General features: G+C 40.0%; 1 protein-coding gene, 1 long non-coding RNA gene and 1 pseudogene across 2 annotated transcripts; all 3 read left to right on the forward strand.

Moving 5' to 3' along the window:
• The first annotated feature begins 675 nt into the window (after positions 1-675).
• LOC133727037 (glucan endo-1,3-beta-D-glucosidase 1-like) lies at positions 676-4291 on the forward strand (annotated as a pseudogene).
• A 5228-nt stretch (positions 4292-9519) lies between these two features.
• LOC133727047 (putative disease resistance protein RGA3) lies at positions 9520-11222 on the forward strand. Its single transcript, XM_062154676.1, has 2 exons — positions 9520-10748; positions 10949-11222. Exons 1-2 carry the CDS (start codon positions 9520-9522, stop codon positions 11220-11222), a joined length of 1503 nt encoding a protein of 500 aa, XP_062010660.1.
• A 408-nt stretch (positions 11223-11630) lies between these two features.
• LOC133736394 (uncharacterized) lies at positions 11631-14603 on the forward strand. Its single transcript, XR_009859535.1, has 9 exons — positions 11631-11738; positions 11839-11895; positions 11996-12257; positions 12332-12411; positions 12542-12925; positions 13091-13415; positions 13504-13820; positions 13901-14031; positions 14497-14603. It is a non-coding gene; the product is annotated as an uncharacterized LOC133736394 (long non-coding RNA).
• The last annotated feature ends 10012 nt before the right edge of the window (positions 14604-24615 follow it).

Consider the following 24615-nt stretch of genomic DNA (forward strand, 5'->3'; position numbering starts at 1 on the left):
GCGACAACTTCTTCCCGTCTACCTCTTCTTCTTCTTCTTCCTCCTCCTCCTCTTCTTCTGTTTCAACAAAATCGGAAAGCAAAAACAGGTTTTGTTAAGTGTAATCAAACAGAAACCCAACATAGACTGAAAATTGAACCGAAAACCACCTTGACAGTCTGCAAGAACCGATGTAGGTGTGGAGATAGTGAAAACAGATACTTCCAAAAAGAAGAAGAACCCAGAATTATAGCTGAAAGCAAAAACAGGTTTTGTTAAGTGTAATCAAACAGAAACCCAACATAGACTGAAAATTGAACCGAAAACCACCTTGACAGTCTGCAAGAACCGATGTAGGTGTGGAGATAGTGAAAACAGATACTTCCAAAAAGAAGAAGAACCCAGAATTATAGCCGAACTTCTCAGGCAACACTGTCATTCATCAAAATAATAAGGGCAAAACCGTCACTCCACTTTGTCTACAGTGATGAACCGGGAATGGGGCAACTGAGCTTTAGTATATTTAAAATTTGCGCGCCATAACTCGTACAGCAACTCTAACCCCAAGTCACTAGTACCTAAATATGAAAGATGTAACCCCAAGGTAGTCTGAGATATCATCCTTCAAGTTCAGGCACTCGGACTCCTCCATCAGTGATGATGATATATCCCTCCCGTTAACCCGGTCGTTGTTGGTGTAATGGTGTCACCCTCGACTTCCCTTCCTCCAATCTCACATTCCTTCTCGTCCGGGGAAGCCCATATCTCACATACTCTGTTTCGAACCAGACCTCAATATCATTCTCAACCATCCACGCCATTCTATCTCTCTCTTCGAGCCAAGATCACACCAAGCACACCATCCAGCTCAGTAACGATCAGACATGGCTGGTCTACACCTCTTCGCCGATCCATTTGACTGACCACAACTTGTCTGTGATCACTTCTTCTGGGTTTTCCAGCATTGTGAGGGTTGCCGTGCTGCCGGACCCAGAATCCGAGGCTCGATCTAGGTACCCGATATCGGGTGAGGCTGTGTCCAGAGATGGGTTTAATTTGGAGTATAAGTGGGAAGCAAAAAGGTCTGGGGATTTGCTTATGCTGCCTCATCCTCTACATGTGAAGCTTCTTAAGAATGATGACTATGTGGCTGTTTTGGAGGGTGTTAAGTATAGGAACATTGATGGTGAGCTTGTTGGTGTTGTAGGGGACTCGTGGCTGCTGAGGCCAGAGCCTGTTTCGGTTACTTGCCATTCGATTAAGGGTGTTAAGGAAGAGTCGAAAAGTGAGATCATGGCTGCATTATGCCAAGATGTGGAGGGTTTGAGTTTGACACCAGTTGTGACAGAGTCTTCGTATTTCTAGGGAAGTTGGTTGCCAGGGCGGCGAGGCTGGCTTTGATTGCTGAGGAGATGGGTTATGTTGATGTGATTCTGGCGATTGAGAAGTACTTGAGGGATGCAATTGAGCCATGGTTTTGGATGGGACTTTTGGTGGGAATGGGTTTTTGTATGAGAGTGAATGGGGTGGCATTGTTACTAAACAAGGATCATTGGATTCTGGTGCAGATGTCGGGTTTGGAGTTTACAATTGAAAGTACTAGAATGGCCGGGGTGAGGGCGGGCTGTGAATAGGCAACACTCTGGGATGTACACTCAAAACTGATCTCAAGGATTATAATAAGATTGTTATCCCAAGACAATGAAAATAGAACAAGTAGAAATCAACGTGTCAAGCAACCAATAAAAGTAAATTGACACCTAATAGGAAACAAATTTCCCTAAAAGATAATATGCAATAAAAACTGATTTTAACCTAATATGTGCTCTAAACAAAACACGTCCAAATAAGAGAATTAAACATTGACAGAAACACTTGATATGACAACCCTTTTAAAAACCCAGACACGTAAGTAAGAATACTAAATAGATCGACCACCTCAGGATTGAACCACAGCTAACAATCCTGGAACTCAATCATGCACAATGTAATGAATGAATCTTACCAAGAACTTCCATACGAATCAGTAGGGTCTTGTCTTGCGTTACATGCCTTGAACTTCAATTCCAATTGCTAATTAAGAACATTCATCTCACACACTCTCTTAATTAAGCTAGAACTCTCTAGTTTTGTATAAAGGGAATGCCAACATACAAGTTCCTATACTAACAATCTCCCCCTTTGGCATTCCTATACAAAACTACACTCTACTCATCATAGACTCAAAGTAACCGTCTTCCATCATATCAGACACTTCCATTGTACCTGAAACACTCAATCAACATACCAAGTGAAAAACAACTGATATTGCATTAATCAAAAGTTCAAAGCAGTCGACAGTCACATGATCAACTTCAAACCAATAGTTCAGGTAAACACAAACATCTAGCAACAAGGAAACCAAAACAGAAAAGTAAGAACAAGCTAGCAAGAATCATTCTCCCCCTTTTGTCTAGGAATGACAAGGGGACCTAATCAATATACTCAATGCGAACACCAGCCGGGAGAGCAAAGTGATAACCTCCCATGTCAACAGAAAATGGAGCGAGGGGATCCGGAACATCCTCAACAGCATCCTCAGTAAGAGTAGTAGCCTCAACCGCTGCAACCACTGCAGCCTCGTCAGCGGCAAGATCAGTATCGGCAGGGACAGTAGCAGAACTAGCGCCAGGCGGAGGATCAGAATGACCAACAGCAGTGGGTGGATGAGAAGCACGAATGTAATCCAGAAACAAGTGCTCAAGCCCACCAACTCGGGTAACCAGTGTTGGAAATTTAATTAATTTAAATTAGATTAAATTCATTTGAATGAAAATTCAAATTAACAATTTTGATATATATGAAAGAAGTAACTGATCATCTTATCCAAAGGTTATAACCTTTCAAACTAAACACAACGTGGAAGTTGTTGTGTAGAAATGTATGACCTTTCAAATAGATGCTTCAGACTCCTATATCTACAGAACCAATCCCACCACTTTGCATCCAACTTTTGCATCAGAAAATTCATCTAGTATTCAAAGAATTTCTGCATTTCATATTAGAGTTAAAAACAGAGAAGGTTCAAACACTACATTGGTTCGCCGTTTCTTGCTGATTAAAGTGCTTTCTCTGCAAGAAGAAAGATCGTTGTATCCTGGGAGGCATTCGCCAATTCAAACCTTCAAGCACCTGTGAGGGGCGATTTGTCTTAAGGCTATAGAATCAAATTCTAGCCTCGTTCTGTCAAAGGTTTTTCTAAGATTTCATACTTTAGTTTTCTTATATCGTATTTGATTTGAATTACAGTGATTTCTTATAGACATACTGATTCACAATATAGCAATTTCCTAATTATTTTTCTAACAACCAGTGTGTCAAGCTGAGCATTAACCCCAACAATGAGGGTGCGAAGGCCTAGAACATGATCCTCAAGAACCTTCAATTCCAATTGCTAAGAACATTCTTCTCACACACCCTCTTAAGCCAGAACTCTCTAGTTTTGTATAAAGGGAATGCCAACATACAAGTTCCTATACTAACAACAATGATCACCATTATCACTTGGGTTACTTTCCGTATGGCATTTCAGTGCTCGCTAAGATTGACTTGGAATGGGGGATGAAGTATAAGCCTCAAGCTTATTCATTTGCCGCGGATTTTATGAACTTAATTAGAGAGGAGGTCAGGTTCGAGTTATCCAAGGCTGAGGTGCTTTGATTTGTATAAACAGCATTCTTGGGCAGGATGGGTGACTGAATTTGGAGAGAGCAGGAATCAGGAGAGCACTAGCGAGGTGGTGGTGAATGCTAACTACTCAGCTGCATTGTTGGGATTAGCATATGGAGACACTGATCTTGTGGCCACAGGGTCAATGCTTGCAGCATTGGAAATCCAGGCAGCTCAAATGTGGTGCCATGTAAGAGAGGGAGATAACATTTATGCACCAGATTACACAAAGGAAAGTCGGGTAGTTGGAGTACTGCTGTGGGCTAATAAGAGAAACAGTAATCTTTGGTTTGCGCCTGCACAGCGGAGAGAGTGCCTACTTGGTATCCAGCTGCTGCCTATTGTACCTATTACTGAGGAATTGTTCTCTGATGTTGGCTATGTTAGGGAACTTGTGAAGTGGACTGAACCGGCTCTTATTAGAGAGGGTGTTGGGGAAGCATGGAAAGGGTTTGTGTACTCTTTGCAAGGGATTTATGACAAGAATGGTGCTTTGAGTGGTCACGATGATGGCAACTCGCTTATGAATCTGTTATGGTGGATCGACAGCAGAGGTGAGGAAAGAGATGGATGCCAAGTCGGAGAGAAGATTTGCTCAGTTTAGGCAGTCTCAATCTGGTAACTAGTTGCATTATGATTGTAGTGAGACTCGACATAGTTGTGATCACCTACTGATTTACTGTCATTTTAATAGACTCTCGTTATATATAAATTTGATGTGATGTTTGACTCGGTATACGGTATTTACTTGCCTACCTTTTGCATGAAATTACCTACTCGTCCCAACCTTGAGCACTTTAGAGAATAGGAATTATAATTATGAAGTAATCTTTTGTTCAAGTAATGATGGTAACTGAATAACACAGTAGTTACAATTTCAATTTTTTTCTAAACTTCTGATGATAATTTCTCACAGCGTGAATGCATAACCTTTTTTGCAGAAGAAAACCACTAACAAAGGAAGTCTTTCTCGCAGAAGAAGAAACTTTGAACAATCATAAAAAAAAAAAACCTAAAAGATGTTAGCATTCCCAGCTGATACTCTTACAATTCATGTTAAATATTGCAAGAAAGTTACTAAAACCAATACTTTTCTCAGAAAATCAATCGCTTCGATGTCACTAGAGGAGCAAAATCTCTCAACAGCCATTTTACAACAATCAACAACTACCTGAAGAATAACGTATTTACAGTAAAAAATAAACCATGCAGGTCCAAAAATCATAGCAGGCACACTTTGAGATGCCCTGAAAACGGACAATCTGTAACTCCCACAACAAATAATGGAATTAGAGAGCAGAGGTGAGGAAAGAGATGGAGAAGATTTTCTCGGTTTAGGTAGGCAGTCTCTGAGTTTGGTAATTAACTAGTTGCATTATGATTGTAGTGAGTACTTGTAATTAATCACCTATTGATTTACTGTCATAACTGGTGCGTTGCTGCATTGAGGTAGTGGAAGAGTGCTGTTACTTGTGACTCAAGTTGCAACTGCATGCAGCTGTATTTTCTGAGAAATGTCTACTCGCTTTTTATTTATATTCAATTACTAGAGAGCATTTGTTTTGTCTATTATTATTGACTTTGAACATTGTTCTGTTAGATTATGAGTAGCACTAAATCGAGCATCAGAGGTTGCTTTGAACTTATTTTGGTAGTTCGGTTGTACCTAGCTAGGTGGAGGATGGGAATAATGATCAGCCAATACTTGATTGTAATTCCAGCTCGATAAACTTCCAAACAGTTGTGACAGAGTGATACACTAACATCAAATGACCAGCATCTTTGAACCTGCCTTGGAAATTCTCTACTTTTGCAGAGAGTATAAGCACTATCCTTGATCAACAGAATCTTCCTTACAGTTTGTCCACCAACAGTTCTTCTCTCATTTCAGCTCGTTGGTACAGATACATTAAGGAAGAATTGTTGACTAGCTTGTTGTCGAAGCCAGAATATTAACTGCCACAGAACCAGTGACTGTTCCAGGAATGAAGGTACAAATCACAAATTTCTTAATTACATTGTTCTTGCACCTTCTGGATCCCACTTCCTCACGCTGAAAATTGTCTGCTCAATATTGTGTCATTCCAATTGAAAAAAAAAAAAAGAAAAAAAAAAAGTGATGGACGGCAGGGAAACTTCTTTACATGGAACTGTCGATTACTTTCAGAAGTCTTGACAGGAAGATAAGAAGAACGTACCTTCATATGGAACTTTTAAGACAATTTCATATGCAAGATGGTATGCATCTGCTAAACATAATTACTAGTCAGCATTTAGCAAGTATTTATACATTAATAAGTATTTGTACATTACATTATTCATCAGCCTATTAAAAGTCTATTGGCAGACTGCACTTTTAGGAGATGCTCATACACGATTCCATTCTTATGACCTATTTCCTTCTATGACTTCTTCAACAGACCTTTCTCTATCTAGGGCAGCATTTGTTTCATGCATCAAGCATAATTCATGTATCTACTCCAGAGGACAGGCCACATCGAGGTCATTTGCTTCTTCCGGACTGCATACAACCATTATACATTTAACAGGACGCATTATTGCATCAGATGGTTTTCTTGAAACATTAATATCGATCAAGTCTATCAGTGAATTAAGGTCACAAACAGCATCAGGCAGAGCCATATTCTTGAAGCAGAATCGAAAATCTTCCTGGTTGATTGTGATACTTTTTTTTTTCAGATGCTTCAACTGAACTCCTTATCAAGTAGCCCCACATCCTGACATTCTTGGTCAGATTAGTCATCCATCCACACTATATGGCCATGAAATTTGTAAAAAGATTGCAACAACACTTCTGTAGGCTAGGGAATTGGAATGTTAGGCCTCAAATTCGTGATGGCTAGACTCCCCAAGACAAGATGATTACCGTTAGGTACTCTTAATTTTGTGTGCATGCAAATTTCCAGATTATGTAATATGTAATTTGAAAGAAATCTTTAGGCAAGTAGTAGAAGAAAACCTTTATGTTTCTGTAGAATTGATTATTTAATTAATTGTATTCCAGGATAGTCAAAACCCTCTAACTTTGTATCTATTGCAGAATAAAATCACCTTATGTACAGCTAATATTGAAGCTCAAAGTATTGAGAATGGCATTGGAGTTGTAAGGGATGGATGGGAGTGGAACTGCATGCATGTCACATGTGAGTTAACTAAGTTGCAACTGCAAGCGGCTGTATTTTCTGAAGAAGAAACACATTTTCATGTCTAAATCCTTTTTGTCATTATCTTTTACCAATTTCTAGACAAAGGGCAGCTTGCTATTATTTGTATTCTTGACTTTCATCATTGTTCAACATAGTCGAGCATTATTACAGATGGTTTCTAAGTGATTTTTTCGGTTATTTGGATGGCTGAGTCAAGCAGCTGAGGCACCAATCTTGGCATTAAGACCCCCCCCCCCCCCGGTCCTTTCTTTTCTGGTATGGTACAGGTCACTCAAAAACAATATTGAAAGAGCAGAATCGACCCTTCCTTTCTTTTTTTTCCATTATTCGAGTCCTCATCCCAAAAGCAGAATAGTAAATGTTCATTTGGGTCCATGAAAGATCTAAAGCAGATCTATTCAAGTGCATAGATGTTGATGCTAGACAGGGCCGGCCAACTTCTACCAAAATTTTGAGCGTGTTAGAACATCTTCAGGGAAAAGGCAAAACAAAATTCTAGACCTTCATGTTACTCAAAGAATTCTGACCAAAGCAAAACATGAAAGAAAAAGCATTATTCTTTATCATTTCTTTTGGCCAACTGAAAGAAAAAAGAGAACGGATTTTTGGTGTTTTATCGATACCCTCTCCATTTTATAAGATCGCTGTACGGTCTAAGAGCGTTCACAATGAATCCAACCAAAAATAAACGACATAAACGAGTATTAGAGAAACTTATGTGTCGCTCTAGTGGGTTGTATGCAACCACTATCTGAGTTATTGAATCCAACCATGTCATGAGAGATGACTTATGGGATTTTGGCACATATAGGCTTTGACATGATGATCCGTGTATTAAAGACTTTACACGGACATCCATTTTCAGAACGAAGCAAAGTAAGAACCACGAATTGGTTTGAGGAGATTCACATGCGCCTCATGGCGCCATGATTGTGCAAAGACCGGCCATACATGGTCGGCGCCGCCTACCCCCTGCAGCAAATACATGGCATTGACGCCATAAACTCCTCTCTCTACTTCTCAAGTCTATTGTGACATTATGGCTTCACCAAAACCTTCATTGGTTGATTATAAAGCCCATGTTTCGTTCTGTAAAGCCTGTTATTTAGGATTGAGACCATCCTATGCAAAGGAGATTGAGGAAATAATTCCATTCTTACAAAGAATCTAAGGGAATTCTATGGATTTGATCAACCAACTTGCAGACCGTATAGATGTTTTATGGTGTTGGTTGATACTCAAACACACTGGTCACGTGTTGTGCCATTATCCACTCGTAATGCTGCTTATACTACATTCCTAGCACATAACATATGGCTACGGGCTCACTACCGAGATCATCCCATTCAGTCAATTTGACTTGATAATGCTAGAGAGTTTACATCGACAATTTTCGATGACTATTGCATATCATTGGGTATTGATATCAAGTATCATATTCCCATGTACACACCTAATTGGTCTCGCGGAAAAGCCACCATTAAACGACTACAATGGTAGCCCGGACATTGGTAATGCACACCAATATTTCCGCTTGGGTTATGCAATATCGCATGCAGCTATGCTAATTCATCTACCACTCATAGCAGCCACTCAACTTTTATTTGAGTTACAGCTAGTGACTGGGTTCGAGTCTAATATCTCGTATTTATGCATATTTGAGTGTGCGGTTCATGTGCCAATTGCGCCGCCACAGCGCATCAACATGAGTCATTGCAACGAATGAATATATATATATATATATATATATATATATATATATATATATATATATATATATATATATATATTTGTTGGACATGAGTCTCCAACTATAAGTCCGCTATGTAGAACCCTTGACAGGCGATCTCTATTTCGCTGGATTTGTGAATTGTCACTTTGATGAGACAGTCTTCCCGTCGTTAGGGGGAGATTAGAACGTCAATGTTCAACAGGAACGACATGAATTGTCGTGGTCTGTCCCCACTATGTCTCATCTTGATCCCCTAAAAGTGACGAGATCACATATACCTGCTGCAAACATGCCTGCAAGGATTGATGTCCCCACAAGAGGACATGGTGCCACCCAGAGAAGATGGGAACTGCACCACTACCATGGATGGTAGTATGGTGACGCCACAAAGGTGGCATAATGGCGTCATAGGCCATGGGTTCCGCTAGAGAGAGTAGGAGACCCATAGGTTTGATGGATTCTCGCCCTAAGAAGAGAGCCAGTTTGGCACAACTTGATCCATTGATCATTGATACTCAAAATCAGTCTCATGAGAATATTTTGGATTGTGGTTATGTCCAAGAGACATCGTTGGGGGACACCTCAATGTTAGAACCAATTCATGAGAATATAGAGATCTCTACGAACTACACTAGTGTACATGAGGACGTGGAATTATTGAGACCAATGACATCGACCCTTACTCTGTTGAAGAATGCCAACGTAGAGAAAATTGGCTTAAATGGAAAGATGCGATCCATGTTGAATTGGATTCACTAACTTAAAGGGATTCTACCTCAACGACAAAAAACTACTTCTCTTCCCAATATTAAAACATTTGGTCGAGATAAGGAGAAAAACCTCATAGTTAGCAAGTTGATAAGTGAGAGTAGTCAAGAAAAGGAAGTTCCTCTTATCATCCCTATTGTAGGGATGGGGGGAATGGGGAAAACAACTCTTGCTCAACTTGTTTATAATGATGAAAATGTCAAATCTCATTTTGACAAGAGAATATGGGTCTGTGTCTCGGACCCTTTTGAAGAGATCAAGATTGCTCAAGCTATCATTGAAGAAATAGATAAAGATAATAGTTCAAAAAGCTCAAATGTGTTGCAAACCCTGACGCAATGTATAGATAAATTGATTGAGGGTAAAAAGTTTCTCCTAGTTTTAGATGATGTTTGGAGCCCAAACTCTTATCAATGGGAAGAATTGATCAAACCTTTACGTAATGGTGGTATAGGAAGTAGGATATTGGTGACCACTAGAAAGGAGGAGGTTGTTACTTTAATGAAAGCAACAACTCAATTGATCCATTTGAAGGAGTTGGGTGAAGCATTTTGTTTGTCATTGTTCTATTACAGTGCAGACATGGATGAGAGTAGTGTGTCCACCGAGTTTAAAAATATTGGATCAGAGATTGTGAAAAGGTGCAATGGGTTGCCTCTTGCTGCAAAGACATTAGGAAGCCTCATGCGTAATAAGAAAAAGATTCATGAATGGCAAGCTGTTTTAAAGAGTAAGACATGGGAATTGAAAGAGATTCAACAAGATGTTTTTCGACCACTACTATTAAGTTATCATGATTTGAGTCCAGCAACCAAACGTTGTCTTTTGTATTGTGTTACATTTCCAAAAGATTATGTGTACAATAGGAATTGTTTGATTGAGTTGTGGATGTCGCAAGATTATTTGAATGTCAAAGAAAGTAAAGAAAAGATAGTGGTTGGTCAAAATTATTTTGATGACTTAGCAATGCGGTCATTTTTTCAAGATATTGAGGATGTTCAGTTTGAGTATGGAAACATAAAATGCAAAATTCATGATATTGTACATGACTTTCTACGATATTTGACAGAAAATGAATGTTTGATTTTGGATTTTGAGTTGGATGCTAGTAAGAGAAGAGATGTGTCAAAGGATAAAGTTCATCATTTGACCTTAGTGCATGCAACCGAGGGTGATTCTCTGCAAACTTTTCTCCCTAATTATAAAAAATTACGTACCTTGATAGCTATACAATCATCCGAATATTCCATTGGCCCAATATTTGAGTTGATAGTACAATTGAAATGCCTTAGAACATTAGACTTGCGTGGTTGGCGGGGGAAGGGTTGTCTCAAAGAAATTCCCGAGACAATAGGTGGATTGATACATTTGAGGTATCTCGATTTATCCGAGAATTTGGGGTTGGAGGAATTACCCAGTGCCCTGGGCAGCTTATACAACCTGCAAACCTTGTGACTTGTTCGTTGCGTGAATCTGAAAAAAGTAGATGTCCGAAGGCTGATTAACTTGAGGCATCTTTATGTTGAAGGCTGTTGGGAGCTAAAGTTAACTGAAGGGATTGAGAAATTAACAGATCTGCAAGGCTAGATCAGTTTGTTGTCCCAATTATCGGTGGTGATGAAGGAAACAAGTTGGAACATCTGAAAGACTTGAACCAGCTTCAAGGGACTCTTGCTATTCATATTCTGGGAAATCCAAATATGGCGGAGAATGCAGCAGCAATCATGGTGAATAAGGCTCACCTCCTGGAATTGAGACTAGAGTTTTACTCGATTGATGAAGGAAAGCATGGAGAAATTATGAATGGCTTAGAGCCCCATCCAGATTTGGAATCTTTATACATCTAGTTTTATAAAGGTGGCGCCTTCTCCCATTGGTTGTCGTATTTACACAGCTTGAGAATGCTCATCCTTGAGACTTGCACGGAATGTGGGGTTTTGCCTCCTTTAGGGAAACTGGCGTCCCTTGAATCATTGCATATTGTGCAACTCCATGGAGTCTCAAAGGTAGGAGTTGAGTTTTTGGGAATAGATGATGGGCAAACCTCCTCCTCCTCGTCTTCCATTTTCATATCATTCCCCAAGCTAAAACAACTCGGCTTCTACAACATGGGGGCATGGGAAGAGTGGGTAGGAGTGGAAACTAATAATATTACAATCATGCCATACCTCTCTCAATTGACAATTGGGTACTGCTACAAGCTAAAAGCACTGCCGGACTTCCTGTGGGAGACACCACTACAGAAATTGCACATCTTTAGATCTCCAATTCTCCAAGACCTTTACAGACAAGGAATAAGTGAGAAGTGGGCCAAGATCCCAACCATCGTGATAGAAGACTAATCTGGATGACGCATCTCAAAGGTACATTTGATTCAATGTTTAGAGTGACAGTTGCTTCATTTAATTAATGGGATATTTCTTATTTGGATGTGTAATTTCTCCATCATTCGACACATTCCAGGCTTCAGCTTCTCTTGAAACAAGCACAGTTCTCTATCATTCGTCATATTTCAACCTGGTGAGCTTAATATGTGCACTTATCTGTTATTATTTTGATCACATGCATGGGACTCCTAGTTATATAATTGAATCATTTCTTTTACCATTATGTATTCTAGGGATGCATGTCCAATGGAAGTCAATATTGGAGCTAGGGGACAAGGGAACATCAATTGAGCATCAGGCATTGTCTTCCCCCCTACCCTTCAGATACATCAGTGATTAGTTGAGCATGAGCTAGCAGAGTTATAGCATAGACCAAACCTAGGAGGGTACGAAAGAGGTCAAACACTTGAGGTGGTCATACATGTGCTTCCTCAGATCGATGCTCAACTTTCTATCAATTTTAGCCGTATTCACCTTGATTTTTTCAGGATACAGGTAACTTCAATGCTCTGATTTTTATGCCCAGTCTCTGTATTTATTAGCAAAACTAAGTAGCTTTTATACAGCAGATGATCATTCATGCCCACGTGAATAGCTAAAGGGATTCTTGGACTTCCAATTCCAATACTAGATGATCTTCACCACTAAGGTTTGTTTTTCTTTTGTGCTGACGTTCCAGATAGGGAATTCCCCTTAAATCTTTTGACAGTTGGTAGTTTATTGATTTTCTTCTGTAAACCAAGTTATAGATAAGTCCTCTAATTATGTATCTATTGTAGATGTGAACCGCACCAGGCTGCTTGTACTGCTCGTATTGAAGCTGCATGCATAAGCATTCATCATGGCATCTGAATTTGGGAAACTGCATAAGTACCAACTTGTAGATTATATTATAACTTGAAGTTCTTGGTTTTCAAGTTGGACTATTAGCAAGTCTCGTAAAACCTTTTGATTAATTACATGGACCGAGGACGGTCTAGTCAAGAATATCGATCTCTTCCATTGTCTGGACTTTATTAGACTTACTGGGAAGCTATGCAAGGTTATGACAATGAGCTGTCATTGGAGAAGTTAAACTTGGGATTGTTCCTTTGGTCTAAGTAGGTTATGCTAGCTTGTGTATCCTTCTGCTCGTCTAAGTTATATCGTCATTGTTTATATAGGTACATAACTCCTGCCATAGAATTCTAAATTTGCATGTTTAGTATATTTGGTGTTTATCAGTAATTAGCAAGGAAAAAGAAGTGAGAATATTGATGCATTATATAGACATGAGAATGATGCATCAGATGGTTTTCTTGAGAGATTAATGTTTGAGTGTGATATAGGTGATCATGACTGTCAGGAGCTTAAGAGGTTACAAACAGCACCAGTTAGAGACATGTTCTTAAAGCATTGAAAGAAGGCATGAGGTTACTGAAGGCTGCCAGTTTGAAGACCTTCCTGTTTGGTTATGATACTCTTCTTCCTCTAATGCTGGAACTTGGGTCCCTATCAAGTACATTTTAGAAAGATTGCAAGCACCCTTCTGTGTATGGAATTGGGAGGTTCGGCTTCAAAGTTCTGTTGGTTAGACTCCTGAAGATGAGATGACCCTCAGGTACTCTTCATGTTGTGTGGAAAGTTCCAGAATAATTCAAAAGAAATCTTTAGGTAGCATAACAAAACCTTATGTTACCTAGAATTATCATTTTCTTTTGATTCAAGATATAGTCAAGTCTAACTAATGTTAGTATTGCAGAAGAAAATCGCACCAACGTACATGTACAGCTCACACTGAGGCTTCATTTAGAATGGCCTTGGAGTTGCAAAGCTGATGGGATGCTAATATGATAAGCTGTCTATGTCATAACCTAAAGTTCTCAGTTCATGTGTGTTTGTGGCACATATATGGCTCTGTAAGACTGTGACTGTGAGACTGAGTTAAGGATCATAGATTGCTTTAACTTTTTGGTTATTTGGGTGCACCTAGGTTGGACTGTTGGAGCAATGCATCTGAGGCACCAATCAGACCTACATTTGACAAGCTGTGGGGTGGCCATGATAGATGAAAGAAGGGTAATTTGCTTGTAGACACAAAGCCTGCTTCATTTACTTTTGTTTCCCCTCGTCACTAGGAGATTAATTCCTTTTTGCAGAGGATTGGGCAAGTACTCATGCATCCAATATTTGATTGGGAGCCCAGCCCAGGTCTCCGTTCCCTATTCCTTTTTGCTGATACGAATTTGCCTGTATGCTGATCTCTACTTGTGCAGAGAGGATAATCAAGGTATGAGTAACAGATTTTTTTATTATTTTACATTTAGATAAGTTGATTTTAAGGAAAATATATAGATAGAGAATTATAGGGTGCAAGATTGTTATATGTGCTGTCATTCCAACTGAAAAACAGTGATGAGCAGAGAAAATTCCTATAGAAATCTGTAAAGTAACATGACTATCAAAACTTCTACTGATATCAAAAAACTTTTATGGACTTTCTAGTACTAATTATTTACAGTATCATAGGCCTGTTACAAGTATACTATCAAAACAGCTACATGCCTGTATATACTTGCTTGAAGTTCTTGAGTTTTGAGTGTCTCTGGCATTGGCTTGAAATTCTTGCAACCAGCTTTATTTGATTCATATCTGTTTCTTTCAAAATCATCTCTTACTATTTAAGACAAGTGTGTCTTCATATTCACATTATTTTAAGCAAGTTTCTTACCGTAATCCAATTAATATATTGCAGGTGCAGTCAAACCACCATTCCTTGCGGTAGAATGTCAAGCAACAATATTACAACATGCAATTACAAACTTATTTTGTATCACCTATTTGACTGATGGATGAGGCAGGCTATCTTACCTAAACTAGGTAATTTTTCATAACCATCTTAAGTAAGCCTATGTTACAAACTAGACTGATCCCATGGCATGAAATAGTTGTGCTATTGGCTTAAGATATTCGAGGTGTGGAAGAAAAGAGTGGATATGACCACGAGGTCCATTCCATGAAAATTCACTTTTGCCATGTTTTGAAGACTGAGATTAGCATTTAGCCCATTGCTGCAACAATGTTGTTCCACATAGATTTATGAGTTCAACTTATTATCTATTGGGTTCGGTATCACAGATTGCTTTTAACCTTTTGGTTAATTCGATGTATTATGGATGGAGCCTAGCCAAGCAGCTGAGGCATCTCTTCGAGTGTTTCAACTTTATTAGGAAGCTGTGCATGGTTTTGAGGTGTGAGGTGTGACTATGAGCCATCATAGAAGATTGTTCAACTTGGGATTGTTTCTTTGGTCTACCTAGGTTGTGCCTGTGTCTTTACTGCTGATTATAACTTATATCTTCATATACTGTTAATAATATTCCGCTTCCTCTGACGCAAGTTGTTTAGAATTTATTATTTTCTTTTGATTCAGGTTACTAAGTCCTCTGATTTTGTATCTAATGTAGAAGAAAATCGTACCAAGATACATGTAAAGCTAATATTTACCGATGCTGGAAGCATTTAGAATCGCCTTGGAGTTGAGAGCCTGATCGAATTGTACTTTGGTAAGCTAATATGTTTGTCTGCAATGTCTGATTTGTGTATGAAGTCTCTGGGCTTATTAGCCAATTTAAGTTGCTTATATACAGGAAATGATGATTCTCGGTCATGTATAGAGCTGAAAGGATTCTGGACTTCTCAAGGACAAGATGATCCTCACCTCCTCAGGTTTGTCTTTCTCTTGCACTGACATTTCAGATACAAAATTTTCAATAAATACTCGGATAGTTTATAAATTGTAATTGATTATCCTCTTCAAATTCAGGTTATACAATTCTTCTATTTACATAATTTGGCATATATAGTGTAGATGCTACTACATTGAAACTTGAAGCATTAAGAATGGCATTGGAGTTTATGGGATGCTAATTTGGTACGCTGCATATAATTATAATAATAGCATAACTTGAAGTTCTTCGTTTTCATGCTGGAGTGATTAGCTATGTTACTAATTTCTTTTTACCTTTTTCATTAATCAGATACCGAGGTTGGAGTAGCTTAGTCAGGCAGCTGAGCATCTTATCTAATTATGTATATATTGTAGATGAGAATCGCACCAGGCTACTTGTACTGCTCATATTGAAGCTTGATGCATTCAGAATGGCATCAGACTATCAGAGTTTGGAAAGCTACGTGCATACCTTTTTGTATATTATATCATAACTTGAAGTTTTTGGTTTTCAAGTTGGACTGATTAGCTATGTCACAGAAAATCTTTTGGTTAATCACATGGGCCGATGATGGAGCTGAGTCAAGAGCATCTCTTCCAAGCATCTGGACTTTATTAGAGTTATTGGGAAGGTATGCAAGGTTGTAACAATGACCTGCCATCGGACAATTTAGACTTGAGATTGTTCCTTTGGTCTATACTAGATCCTACTAGCTTGTGTGTCCTTCTGCTGATTTAACTTCTAATAGGAGATTCTCTTTTGCAGAGGATGGGGCAAATGAGCATGCATCCAATACTTGATCGGAAGTCAAACTGCTATTCGTCAAGTTCCCCAACTCTGAAATTCACCCTCTCAGTCTACTTCACAAGTTTCCTGAACCAGCTCTGAGTAGAGAGGGTCTTGGGGAAGGATGGAAAGGGTTTGTGTACTCTTTGCAAGAGGTTTATGACAAGAATGGTGCTTTGGAGAAGATTCGGAGCTTGAATGGTCACGATGATGGCAACTCGATTTACGAATCTGTTGTGTTGTTCCACAGCAGAGGTGAGGAAAGAGACGGATGCCTAGTCGGAGAGAAGATTTGCTCAGTTTAGGTAGGCAGTCTGAGTTTGGTAACTAGTTGCATTATGACTAGTGAGTAGTTGTAATCACCTATTGATTTACTGTCATTTTGATCGACATTTTATGTAATTACTCAGTATTCAGTATTCTACTTATCAGGCTTTTGCATGAAATTACGTACTCATCCCAACCTCGAGCAGTTTTGAGAATGAGAATGAAGTAATCTTCTGTTCAATTGATGATGATAACTGAATAGAAAATACTTGCAATTTTGACTTTGTTCTGAACTGATGCGCATCTCTCGAGTGCATCAATACACAATCTTTTTTCCAGCAGAAAACCACATAAAAAAAAAGAGAGGTGTTGTAGTATAAATGTCTATATCATGTATAAGATAGGTATTTGAGTAGGTGCTTGAGTGTATAATGTAGGTATAGTGACTTGTGTGACAAGCTTTATGCCAAAGGGGAACAAGTATGGCAATCATCATCATCACAGCCACAATGTGAAGCTGCAAATGAAGATGCCACAATGTGAAGCTGCAAATGAAGATGCCATCAAGTTGCATTATTATTTAAGCACTCACACCTCAAATGTATCCCTATAAATACCTCTTTTGTATGAGATGAAAACACACTTGAATCTCCATTCTCTCTGCAACATTACTCTCTCTCTCTCTCTCTGTTAATTTACGTTTTTCCTTAAACACGTTATCAGCACGAGCTCCTAGCCCTTGCTAGCCATACCGTGCGCTGCCCCTGCGCTAGTTCCTGTGCAGATCAGCCTGTTTGCACACCCCGAAACATCTTGTTCAGAACCTCTGATCAAAATACTTTCTGCATAAAAGTTGTTCATCTATGTCTCTTCTATCTGATCTCCAAATTTCAGCCTTATTGGGGTGGTTTTGAGACCTGTACATCATTTGAAGTCGGAGTTGTTCAGCATGCTGGTTCCTGTGCAGATCAGCCTGCTTGCATGCCCCGAAAAATCTTGATTGGGACCTCAGATCAAAATCTTTCCTTCACCAAAGTTGTTCGTCTCTGTCTCTTCTATCTGATCTCCAAATTTCAGCCTTATCGGAGTTGTTTTGGGACCTTCACTATTCCGCCAAAAGCAAGCAGCACCTCCTGCCGAGTCCCTGCGCAGCAGCTGCCGAGCCACCTGCCAAACACTTTTCCGGCGACTTTCCAGACACTTTTCCGACAACTTTTCGGACACTTTTCCGGCGACTTTCCGACAACTTTTCGGACACTTTTCCGGCGACTTTTTGGCAACTTTTCGGTCATTTCCGACAACACTATTTCAAGGTATTCTTTACTAAAAGTTCCTGCTTTTGAGTTTTTATTTATTTTTCTCCTCCTTTTTCTTTTTTCGGGAACTTACAATTAAATAGCGGAATTATAGAAATTCACGCTAAACGAACTAAGAGCGTTTGTAATCAATGAACTAAGAGCGTTCATAATATTCGGACTAAGAGCGTCCGCAAACATCAATTTATGAAATAAAAGCGGAATCGTGGGATTCACGCTAAATGAACTAAGAACATTCGTAATCTATGAACTAAGAGTGTTCATAATATTCGGACTAAGAGAGTCCGCAAGTATCAATTTATCAACTAAAAGCGGAATCGTGGGGATTCAACCTAAACAAACTAAGAGCGTTCGTAATCAATGAACTAAGAGTGTTCATAATATTCGGACTAAGAGCGTCCGCAAACATCATTGTTTTGGTCTAATCCAAATATTCTTGAAAATTGATTTCTTGGTAGCATAGCTCGGAAATCTTATTATTTTAGTTTTCGTGGAAGTTTAAACTCCGAAACTAATATATCTTCTCTTCCTATTTTTCAGGATGTCGAATGAACCTAGACTCGATTTTCAAATCCTTGACTCAACAGGTTTGGATTACCATAGTTGGAAAACCGACGTTGAGAACCATCTCACATCGAAAGGGATATTTCCCATAATCCAGGCACCAAACGCGGGCCTTGTGTTCCAACGAACACCCATAAAGCATGCACAAGCAATTATCTTGATGCGACGCCATATGGACAAAGCACTCAGATTAGAGTATATGTCCATTAAAGATGCAAGGGACCTATGGGTAGCGCTAGAAGAGCGCTTTGATAATATCCAAGATTCCCTCCTCCCTGACTTGAAGGTTCAGTGGAACAATATACGCTTCTCCGACTTCAAGTCTGTTGCTGAATACAATTCAGAAGCTCTTTGGCTAAAAGCCATGTTGAAGTTCTGTGAAAAACCTCTCACAGAAGAAGAGCTAATTGAGAAGACTCTCCACCTTTCCCGTCGTAGCAATTATACTATCAAAGCAATATCGCATTGAATTCAATGCTGAACGACTTACGAGGTTCAATGAGCTCATCAATATTTTGTCGGTAGCTGAGAAGCATGACAACATCCTCGTAAAGAATTATAATTCAAGGCCCGTTGGAACCAAAAACGTTCGTGAGGCGAATTATAATGCACCCAAGAGAGGGCACAAGGAGCGGTACCCTAATAACAGGGGACAAGAAGGACGAATGGGTCCATATAACCGCCCCAATAAAGAAGGAAACCGCAACTTTAGAGCGGACACACGTGGTGGAAACTACACACGTGGGAGAGGTGGATACAGTAGCAACATGGGCCGAGGATACGGTAACAATATGGGCCGTGGAGGTCGCACCATGAGACGTGGTAGTAGCAGCAACCCTCCGAGGGAATATCCACAACGTGGACAACCTGCACCTCAAATGAAGGGAGGTAACCACAATGACATGTGTTATCGATGTGGATCAATTGAGCATTGGCTCAAGCAATGCCATGCAAGTACCTAACTAGCTGAAAGCTACAAGGAGTATAGGCAATTGAGAGAGCAAGAAACCAATCTTGCTGAAGATGAAGATATCAATCTTGCTGAAGATGAAGATGGTGATGATATCACTCTCACCACTGAGGACTTCAAAGCTGCAAATAAAGAGTACGAGGATGCCGCAGACTTTGATTAGAATAGTCTTTTCTATTTTCCAATAAACGGCAAATGTGCCTTAGTCAATAAATAACAATTGTATTGACTCTTTCTCATGTGGCGTACCCAATGAAGTATGATGTCTAGGAAAGTAATTGAGATCTGGGTATTTAAGCGAGCCTCGCTCCACCAACATCTCTCTACTTCCCTGGTCATATTTCAATGGAATTACCAAACGGATTGAGCAATTACAATTTGTATAAATTTGATTTTATTTTGGAATAGACTTTGGAAACTTTGATGTAATCATTGGCTATTAATAAAGTGTCGCATTATTATTCAATGTCATGGACATGTGTTAAATTTCGAACTTTATTACTTGAAAGATATAAGAGCCAATGATTTTTATGTGGAAACACATTGTAAGAATGGACAAGAGTTCCTTTGCATCGCCTCTAATGACTACGGACATAAACGAGTATTAGAGAAACTTATGTGTCGCTAAGAGATGACTTATGGGATTCTGACACATATAGGCTTTGGCAAGACCGTTTGGGATATCCAGGTCGTGATATGATGTTCCGTATATTAAAGACTTCACGGACATCCATTCCTCAAAACGAAAAGAAGTACGAACCAAAGATTGGTCCAAAGAGTTACTTCGTTTTGCAAAGCTTGCTCTTTAACAAAGATAGGATCGAGACCATCCTATGCAAAGGACACTAAAGAAAATACCATTCTTACAAAGAATCCAAGGTGAAATTTATGGACCTATTCAACTAACTTGCGGACGTTTAAATATCTCATGATGTTGGTTGACACGCAAACACACTGATCACGTGTTGTGCCATTATCCACATGTAAAAGCTACGTATGCTATACTCCTAGCACAAATCATATAACAACGGGCTCACTCCCCGGATCATCCATTCAGTCAATTGGGTTTTGACTATGCTAGTGAGTATACATCGAAGATTTTCGATGGTTATTGCAAAGGGACTGATGTTGGACATCACATTCCCATATACACACCTAAATGGTTTCGCAGAAATAACTGCGATGGTAGTTCAGACATTGGCAATGCGCACCAATCTCCTTATATCCACTTGGGGTGATGCAATATCGCATACAACTATGCTAATTCCTCTACGACCTACTGCCACTCAATGTATCCCTACGTTACAGCTAGTGACTGGGTACAAATATTTTGTACTTACGCACATTCGAGTGAGCCATTTATGTGCCAATGTGAGCCATTTATGTGCCAATTGCGCTGCCACAGCGCCTCTGGTAGGTCCTTAAAAACAAGTGAGCAACTTGGTTGGATTTGAGACTCCAACAATCGTCCGCCACTTAATGCCCTTGCCAGGCGATCTCCTTACCGTTTGATTTACGGATGTCACTTTGATGAGACAGTCTTCCCGTCGTTAGGGGGAGATAAGAACATGAATGTTCAGCAGGAACGACAGGAAAAGTCGTAGCTTGTCCCCACTATGTCTCATCTCGATCCCTACCTATTGAAGTGACGAGATCACACACATTTGCTGCAAAAATGCCTGCAAGGAAGGACATCCCTACAAGAGGACGTAGCGCCACCCTACACAGAGGTAGGCAAGGCGCCAACGCCATAGAAAGTGGCACTTTGGCGTTATAGGCCATGGCCCCAGCTAGAATGCGTGGGAAGCCCGTGGATTCGAAGGAGACTTTGGCATCCTTGGATCATCGACACTCAACATCCGTCTCATGAGTATCTTCCAGATTATGGTTATCGTTGGGGGACACCTCAACGTCAGAACCTATTCCTGAGAATATAGAGCTCTATGAAATTACACTAGTATACATGAGACATGGAAAAGAAACTCCATCATAATTGATGATGTAGTTGCGCATGAGTTTGTTGAAACCAATGATATCGAACCACACTCCATTGAAGTATGAATACCAACGTAGAGAAATTGAGCCTAAATGGAAAGATGCAATCCAGATTAAACGAAGAGGAAGATTTTTGAGCCAGTGATGCCAACACCTCCTTACATAAAACCTATTGATTAATGGGTCTTCGTTAGAAAGCGTGTTGAGAAAACGAGATGGCAATCTCGCCTTATGGCGCAAGGCTTCTCACAAAACGCACTGGAATTAACTACGATGAAACATATTCTCTCGTAATGGATGACATTACATCCACTACCCTGTCAGTTTGGTAGTTTCCAAATAACTGAACATGCAGCTTATAAATGTGGTCACTACGTATCTCTATGGGGATCTAGATACGAAATATACATGAAAGTTCATAGTGAAACTTTATTTACCCAAATCAAGTGGCTCTAGGCCACGGAGCGCGTTTGCAATAGAGTTGAAACGCTCACTAAAGTGACTACTTGATTGAGAAGGGATATGCCCGCGCGTTTCCATAACAAGTTTCGGATTCTATTGCTATTTTCATGTTGTACATGATCTTTATTAGAAGCCCTTAAAGAGTTAAGGGAAACCGCTGAACACTTGAAATCCGAGTTTGAGATGAAGGATTCTTGGGGAACACGATTAAGCCTCGGTTTTTGAATTTGAGCACCGTGTTGATAGATGCTTAGGCATTTTGACGAGGTCAAGCCTTCAAGCACCTCATGATCATTCGTAGTCTTGATCCTGAAAAGGATCCTCTTCGTCTAAATGGATGATCGGACGAAGATGTGTTAGAGAGGCTGAAGTGCCTTACTCAAGTACAATAAAGCGCATTATTGTACTTAGCTCAATGCACAAGACTGGACATCTCACTTTGCCATGAACTTGTTATCTAAAGGTATAGCTCTGCGCTAACGCGACGCCATTAGATTGGTGTAAAAGATATCTTTCGATAACTTGAGATGTACGATCGATATGGGCTTATTCTATCCCTATAGAAAGATGATGGATTCGGACCCATCACACACTAGAAACGCCGCCAAACGCTGGCCTGCGTTTTCTATCTCTACCCCAAAATGACATCAGTGTTTTGGAAGGTTTTGCTGATGTTGGGTATTTCTTGACCCATACAAAGGTCTTCCCAAACTGGTAAAGTGTTCACCATGGGTAAGATCGCGATATCTTGGAGGTCTACAGAATAGACCTTAGTCGCTATATCTTCGAACAATGCAGAGATTATTGCTCTTCACGAAGAAGATCATGAATGTATATGGATTGAATCCATAGTTACGCATGTACGAACAGTTGTGGTTAATTTAAAGTCTACCACAGATGAGCCTACAAGCATTTAGGATAATGCTGCTTATTATTGAACGAATGAAGCAAGGCTACATCAAAAGCGACAACACCAAGCATAAATCAGCAACAACTGACTCTCCTCAAAAGATCAATCAGAGGGGGAGATGTCTACACATATGGTCTCGAAACGTGAAGAGTGTGTTGTGCTTTTTTTCCCTTTCGACCGAGGTAATTTTTGTCCCACTGGGTTTTTGTTACTCGACAAGGTTTTTAATGAGGCAACAAGAGAAGCACCACGTTTGGGAGACACAAGAAAGAGTCTAAATCAGGGGGAGTATCCAGAAACATACTCCACACTCAATGCGCGTTGTGCTCTTTTTTTCCTTTGACCAAGGTTGTTTTTTCCCACAGGGTTTTATTACTTGGTAAGGTTTTTAACTAGGCAACTTCGAAGCGCACGGTCTACACAATACTATTGACATGAAATATCCAAGGGGGAGTGTTGTAGTATAAATGTCTATATCATGTATAAGATAGGTATTTGAGTAGGTGCTTGAGTGTATAATGTAGGTATAGTGACTTGTGTGACAAGCTTTATGCCAAAGGGGAACAAGTATGACAATCATCATCATCACAGCCACAATGTGAAGCTGCAAATGAAGATGCCACAATGTGAAGCTGCAAATGAAGATGCCATCAAGTTGCATTATTATTTAAGCACTCACACCTCAAATGTATCCCTATAAATACCTCTTTTGTATGAGATGAAAACACACTTGAATCTCCATTCTCTCTGCAACATTACTCTCTCTCTCTGTTAATTTACGTTTTTCCTTAAACAAGAGGAAGTTTTTCTCGCAAAAGACAAAACCTTGAACCTATATATATATATATAAAGTTGAACAATTATACTGCATTTTATATACACACACTCATTCACTTAATACACATCCCTTCTTTAAAATATTAAACATGTTAAACAATAATCTAATTTGATTTTCTGCGGAAATTTGAGTTAAAATATCGAGAACTTTTTGAAACTAGGGTTGCCGCCTCTGTTTCTAGGGTTTTCTGCAGTGCCGATCTCCGGCTTCAGTAGGTGCTCGACACCTTGCCTCCACACCATGAATTGTTTGATTTGGAATTGCCAAGGTATTGTGAACAGAGAAACTCGGCATGCCCTCAAGTTATTGATTCAGAAGCATAAGTCGTGCTTGGTGTTTCTTAGTGAAACCCATTGCACCAAACAGCAGCATAAGACACTCCTTCGATCGGTGGGACTCCCTCACATCGCTCATTTTGATCGGGTGGATAGAGCAGGAGGTCTGGCATTGATGTGGGATGATTCGATCTCTGTCCAGGTAAGAGATGTGAACAGGTATTTCATTGATGCGATGGTGAAAGGGCCAGACAACATGGAATGGCGTTTCACCGGCTTCTACGGGCACCCAGAAACTGGTCAACGCCATGTCTCTTAGGATTTAATGGGATCCTTGGCCCGTGATCCGGCGGAGAAATGGATTGTTGTTGGAGATTTTAACGTTGGACCTGGGGGAAAAGTCAGGCGGTCGGCTTCGAAGTCAAGGCCAGATGCAGGCGTTCCGGCAAGCTTTGTCGGACTGTAACTTGGAGGACATGGGAGCTGCTGGTGGTATCTACATGTGGAGCAGTCCCAGCATCAAAGAGCATTTGGACAGAGGCACTTGTTCACTAGCATGAAGGACAGAGTTTAGTTTCTCTAGGGTGGTGAACTTGCACCCTAGTCGTTCTGATCATGTTCCCATTCTTCTGGAGGTGCGTCGTGAGCCGCCGCAGCTGGAGAGAAGGAGAAGGCGGTTCCGCTTTGAGGAAATGTGGTGTGCTCATGAAGGTTTTACACAGAAGGTGGAGGAAGTATGGAGTGAGTCTTATAATGGGAA

This window comes from Rosa rugosa, chromosome 1 (genome assembly GCF_958449725.1).
Source record: "Rosa rugosa chromosome 1, drRosRugo1.1, whole genome shotgun sequence".
Taxonomy (NCBI): Eukaryota; Viridiplantae; Streptophyta; class Magnoliopsida; order Rosales; family Rosaceae; genus Rosa; species Rosa rugosa.

Excerpts from the sequence above, each read along its gene's own strand:
- LOC133727047 (XM_062154676.1), top strand. The coding sequence starts at position 9,520 with ATGGGGGGAATGGGGAAAACAACTCTTGCTCAACTTGTTTATAATGAT. Across the intron at positions 10,749-10,948 it reads GGTGGATTGATACATTTGAG|ATCTGCAAGGCTAGATCAGT; the intron begins GTATCTCGATTT and ends AGAAATTAACAG.